The sequence below is a fragment of the Oncorhynchus mykiss genome, chromosome 2 (genome assembly GCF_013265735.2).
Source record: "Oncorhynchus mykiss isolate Arlee chromosome 2, USDA_OmykA_1.1, whole genome shotgun sequence".
Classification (NCBI taxonomy): domain Eukaryota; kingdom Metazoa; phylum Chordata; class Actinopteri; order Salmoniformes; family Salmonidae; genus Oncorhynchus; species Oncorhynchus mykiss.
In genome coordinates, this window is record NC_048566.1 from 31,360,269 (window position 1) to 31,366,323 (window position 6,055).

Consider the following 6,055-nt stretch of genomic DNA (forward strand, 5'->3'; position numbering starts at 1 on the left):
TATGAGGGAAATTCGTATTATTATGCTAATAGATAATAATACATTGTTACTAATTCTAATGTACTAGATATGCTGATTTGTGGGTGTTTATTTTGGGGTCAACCCAATTATGGTGTTCAGATCCTATCGGTGACATTTCAGCACTGGAACAAAACAGGAAAAGGAGTGGTCATGTGACGTATGGATTGTTTCGCGAAAAATCTTAGCTAGCTGCACAGCTAGCTAAAGTATCTAATCATCATTACATTTTTTAACGCAGCATAATTTACATAAATGTGAATATTAAACTTCCAGCAGAGTCATGAATGGGAGTACAAATCCGCTCTTGGACAAAGAAGAACATGTTTTGAAGCTCGGAGAGAGCTTTGAGAAGAGGCCAAAATCGTCATTTCACACCATCAGATGTTAGTAGCCAGACTATTTTTAGTGATTAAATATAAATGTGTAAATATGTGAAGTTTATTTTACTATACCCAACTTTAGTCACGCCTTTTGACAAGTTGGTCAGCTAGCTAACGTTACCTAACAATGTAGCTTGTTACTGTTAGCTAGCTTGAGTACAAAAAACGAACGGTACTCCGGTACGGTACGTTACCAGCAAAAATATTGTAATCAGATTACAAATACTTTTGAAAACGTAGGTAGCGTAAATTGGCTAGGTGATTACTTTTAAATTCAGGAAGGATGTTTGCAAAAAAATACATTCTGTTTTCTCACTGACATTCAATTCAGTACTGAAGAAAGGCGCAAGTTTAAGGTTGTTCCACCTGAACTAGTCTGACCACAAATCAGAGACCACTATGATGACACACCAAATTTATTTGATGGGCCCTTTTGTATTATTTTTACTTCTTCTAATGCCTCTTAAGGGGAAAGTAATCAGATTACGTTATTACGTTTGGGAAATTTTTAAGTTATGTTACTGATTACAATTTTGGACAGGTAACTAGTATTTCTGACCTTATAATTATATTTCCCACTCTTTCACACTTGTAGATGATTTCAAACCAGCTTCAATTGACACAAGCTGCGAAGGAGAGTTGCAAGTCGGTAAAGGAGAGGAAGTCACCATCACATTACCTCACATTCCAGTAAGAGTGGGTGTTTTTTAGTCAACTGTGGTCTTTTGCCTGTGCTGTACAATGACAAAAGTTTTTTCTGATAATTTCACTGCAGAAAGATTAAAGCAAACAGTGTACTTGATCATGATACTTGTTATTGTGTTGTGCGTAGGGCTCTACACCACCCATGACAGTATTCAAAGGGAATAAGCGGCCATATCAGAAAGACTGTGTTCTTATCATCAATCATGACACTGGGGAGTACATGCTGGAGAAGTTGAGCAGCAGTATCCAGGTCAAGAAAACCAGGTGTTAATCAAAACACTGTCTCAAAAATGCATAGTAACAATGAACCTTTAGGATAAATGTGTTTTGCAGATCATTTGTGACAGTAGATGTGCAGCTGTTGACTTTGTTTTTCAGAGCGGAGGGCAGCAGTAAGATCCAGGCCAGGATTGAGCAGCAGTCGGTGCGTGCCACTGCCACCCAGCCTCCAGCGCAGTTCCGTGCCCCCACTAAGCCTGGTGCAGGCGCCAAGACCTCCCCCTCCCCTTCCAAGGACAACCCCTCCCCTGAGCCCCAACTAGATGACATCAAGAGAGGTGAGCCTCTTCATGTGTTGCCACCACTTTTACCAAGTGATCATTCTTGTTTCTCTATTGAGTTTGCCTCTGTCACCCCCTCCTGTCCTGGCACAGAGCTGCGAGCGGAGGTGGAGGTTATTGAACAAATGAGCAGCAGTAGCGGCAGCAGCTCATCTGACTCTGCCAGTGGCTCTGGTAGTGGGGACGACAGCTCCAGCAGTGATGGGGAGCATGACGCCCCTCACCCCCAACCTATCCCACTCCCTCTCCCCCACATCCAGCCCTCCCCCAACCGTAATCCCATGGCCAACGGAGGAGCAGACAGGCAACAGGGCAGCAACCAGCTGATGAACACGCTCAGTGAGTACCAGGGCTGGTAGGGCCAGTGTAGCACTCTACGTTGGGGGGACTACTAATAATTTATCTCTCAATTGAAGTCTGTAGGTGGTGGTAGCAATGTGTGTGTTGGTGTTTCCACAGGGAACGACCTCCAGTTGAGTGAGTCAGGCAGCGACAGTGACGACGACTGAACTGCCCCCATCTACCTCTCATTATCACACCATCTTGCTCTCCTCTTTCTTCTCTTTGCCTGGTTCCGTTGTTTTGCTGCTGTGGCAACCGACCCAACTGTAAAGTCTAGTTTTATTGTTTTTTTTTTATATCTCTTGAGAAACTGGCCAACCTTAAGATTTAATAGTGTATTTTTTGATTAGCTGTATATTTTGTTTTGTATTTTTAAATCCTTTTACATATGAAAACATGCTAAAGAATATATATTAGAATGCATATATATATTTTTTCTGTAGTTAGAGCTCCTAGTTGTATCAACTTGTATCACAAGTCTTTGTTGTTTTCTTGTTTCATCACAAGGGGAGGGGCTTATTTGGACTATATCACCCCCATCTTCCCTATTTATCTGGAAATCAAAAGAAGGCACTGAAAGCATTTCACCCATTCCATGTTTTTATCAGTATCATGACACTTTCAAAATCAGTCTTTTAAGAGGCCAGGATGCAGCTCACATCAATCTTAAGCTATAGAGGATACTAAAGGACATACTCATATTTTTCTTGTAAAATCAGTTTCAATTGACCACTTACTAAAGTGTTTAGCTGGAATATTGACCTGTTCTGGTGAACATTTCATCATACCCTTTATAGTTAATATTCTACTATTTCCACATCTATTATTTGACTTTCTTATTCTGTCTCACTCAATAGCTAGATTACCATCCAATTGGTGACAGATTTTCATGCGAACATTCTAAAATCTGCATTAAAACAATATGTGCATATTCCCACCAGATATGTTTCCATCAAATCGATTTGTTGCGGATAACAGTATGTGTGTGATGACGTAGTGCACATAAATACAAGTTTAATGGGTTTCCATCGCATTTTAAACTACTAATGTTGCGTTATATTGCGAATCTCTGGTCTGCACGTGCGCTCTAGCCAACAGCTCGCAGGTAGGCTAGTCTACATGATGAGATTATTATGGATAAAGCGTGATTATCTTTTATTTGTCAAGCGGCAGCCTAGCATCGATCATCATGTCACCAGAATAAGACCCTCGATATTTATTGGAAAGGCTCATCACCGTGCACTTTCACCACCATGTAAAGTTTATCATAATTTATTTCATATCGCCTAATAAACTGCATGCTTGTCGTAGTGGGAGGACCACACAATATCATCACATGACTCCAAATTGATTTCGATATGATATTTATATCAATATTTGCACATGAAGGCGTTTCCACTGCCATTTCTCGCATTAGTAATTCTACAGACACACTGTCTACTGTGTTTTGTCGAAATTTGGAAAGTTTACCGATAAAAATGTGTTTTTTCCACCAGTCCTGTCGTGGCATTGTTTTATCCGACATGTACTTTACTCGCGTGAAAAGGTTGGATGGAAACCTGGTTACTGGCCCAACCATATATCACTGTCCCAAATTCCCAACCGTATAGCACTGTCCCAAATTCCCAACCGTATATCACTGGCCTAGTTTCAGACCAGTGTAGACATTGAAGCCAAAGAAGCAAAACAAGTAGTTTTTAGAATACAGACACCGAACTTCTATTTTTACTTAGAAATGCGTCTATTTTCACTAGATGTTGAGTTATTCATAACATGTAAACGCTGATATAAAATGACCACTTGTTTTTTTCATCAGTTCCAAAGATTCAACTGATTTGGAGTGATAGCAGTCACGTTGGATCACATATTTTAATTTAGCAACTGTTGTGACAGAGAATATCATTTGATACTCTATATCATGTGCCCTGTAACAAAACAATCCCTAATCCAAAATATCTTGATGTATCCCCCATAGAGATGTGACGTTGTGGCTGTATCCCAGTGGGCACTCCACGTAATTTAAACGTGGAAATGTAGGTAATATTTGGTTGAGACGTTGATCAATGAAATTTCAACCTTTATTCACCCACTCAAAAAGTTAGCCAGAAGTTTGTTGAATTTCCGGTGTGTTATCACTATGCATTCAACCATCCAAATGCACAATCAAATTCCAATTTGAAAAACGGTGATTTCTAGTGTAGTTATAATCTAAATGTTATCACTGCGCTTTCAACCATTTTAAACCGCAAGGTTCAAATGGGAATAAAACGTCAGATAATTTGTATTTATACAACAATTTAATAGCACGACCAAATGACCTGGATTGCAGCTGTACAAAGTGATCAATAAGGTTCGAGATTCTGCGCAGATTATTATAGGTATTGTAAAGATCTCCACAGACCTGCGGTGTTTGAACATGCACGCTTTCAATTATTACAGAAGACATTTATAGTTACTGTAGGCTAACCTGAAAATGTGACCATGGATGTGTGTTACTAATTTTAAGATGGAATAAATACTGTTACATTAGTTTGTAAAATAGCCTTAACTTTAGGCTATTTACTGTATTCCAAAAGTCAGCCAAATATCAACATTTTAAAGGATATCTAATGCTTGGATGGTTTCATCCTATTTTTTAACTTTTATTTTTGGTTAAATTGGAGACGTGAATCCAACATATCATTTGTTAACTTGTCGTCAAGTTAATATGCTATTTACTGTATTGCAAAAGTGATATTGAATTGTGTTTGGTTGTCAACACACCTCCTTCAAATGTTGATATTTGGTTGTATCTTTTTTGCCCTGATTTAGTATAGCTTTAATTCCAATTTGTCTACAAATTAACAATTTATATGTTGAATTATTGTCGCCATCTCAACCAAGAATCAAAATGAAAGAATGTGACTAAATCAAATCAAAGTTTAAGTGCATTTAAAGTCAGATGTGATTTAGTCCTATTCTTTAACTTAGATTGTTGGTTGAGATGGAGACATGAATCCAACATATCAATAATTCATTTGTAGACAAACTGGAATTAAAGCCAGACTAAGTCAGTGGCACAGATGGAACTATCCAATCAGAAGATAAATCTCCTTCAAATGTTGATATTTGGTTGCATTGACAACTAAATACTATTCAATATCCAGTTTGTCTACAAATTTTATAATTGAAATGTTGGATTTGCGTCTCCATCTCTACCAAAAATCTAAGTTAAAGAATAGTACTAAATCTAGTCAAACTTTAAATGCAATTTACATAAACTTTGATGTAGTCCTATTCATTCACTTAGTCCTAGTCTGGTCAGTGACAAATATCAAAGCTAAGCAGGGCTGGGCTTGGTTAAAACCCTGGATGGGAAACCAAATTAATAGCTGAATATAGATCAACTCTCCAACAGAAGGTGCTGCTGAACCTATTGTTATTTTTCTGATAGTGGATATGTCGTTGAAGATCTAATGTTGTTTCAAAGGTACAAATTCAACATATTTTATACAAGGTTTGTCTATGTTGAAAATTGGTTACAACGATGACATAATCCCGTGGTTGAAATTCCACCCTCAAAATAAATTGACATTGATAACTTTTTTTAAATCCAATATATTTTCCACATAGATTCCATGTCACAAAACATTGACAAATTTACGTTGAACCAACGTTGATTCAACCGGTTTATGCCCAGTGGGATGTGTGTTCATAAGGTGCTTACATGGTATTTAACTGGTGCTGTTTTGTGTCTGGGAAATCAAGCAAGTGATGTGTATACAAATTTAATATAACGTTTTGTTTTCAGAGCAGTTTGGATCCATGTAGTTGGATGCTATTTCCAATTTGTGTCTCTCTGGCCTCCAGTGTTATTTCTGACCCATACTGTTACTGTCCCAGTACAACCTCTCTTGCCACATTTATCGAGGTGGTTGACTTATTGCGTTTTTCTCTAGGTTTTGTGCTTTGAGGTGTATTAAAGTGTGCACATGTATTTAAATTGAATTAACTTTTTATGTGTTGACCTCACATCAGTCAACCAAAATAAAGGAAGAAAACAGTCAG

The 6,055-nt window shown here is 38.0% G+C and overlaps 1 protein-coding gene across 2 annotated transcripts; it reads left to right on the forward strand.

Annotated features, from left to right (window-relative positions):
- The first annotated feature begins 139 nt into the window (after positions 1–139).
- Positions 140–6,054, forward strand: eaf1 (ELL associated factor 1). Of its 2 annotated transcripts, none has more exons than XM_036945728.1 (6): positions 140–404; positions 997–1,097; positions 1,234–1,370; positions 1,485–1,663; positions 1,760–2,005; positions 2,126–6,054. In XM_036945728.1, exons 1-6 carry the CDS (start codon positions 302–304, stop codon positions 2,173–2,175), a joined length of 816 nt encoding a protein of 271 aa, XP_036801623.1. In that variant the 5' UTR covers positions 140–301; the 3' UTR covers positions 2,176–6,054. The 2 variants fall into 2 exon arrangements, with proteins under 2 accessions (XP_036801623.1, XP_021414532.1); XM_021558857.2 differs by having other exon boundaries at positions 997–1,091.
- Position 6,055: the final 1 nt, after the last annotated feature.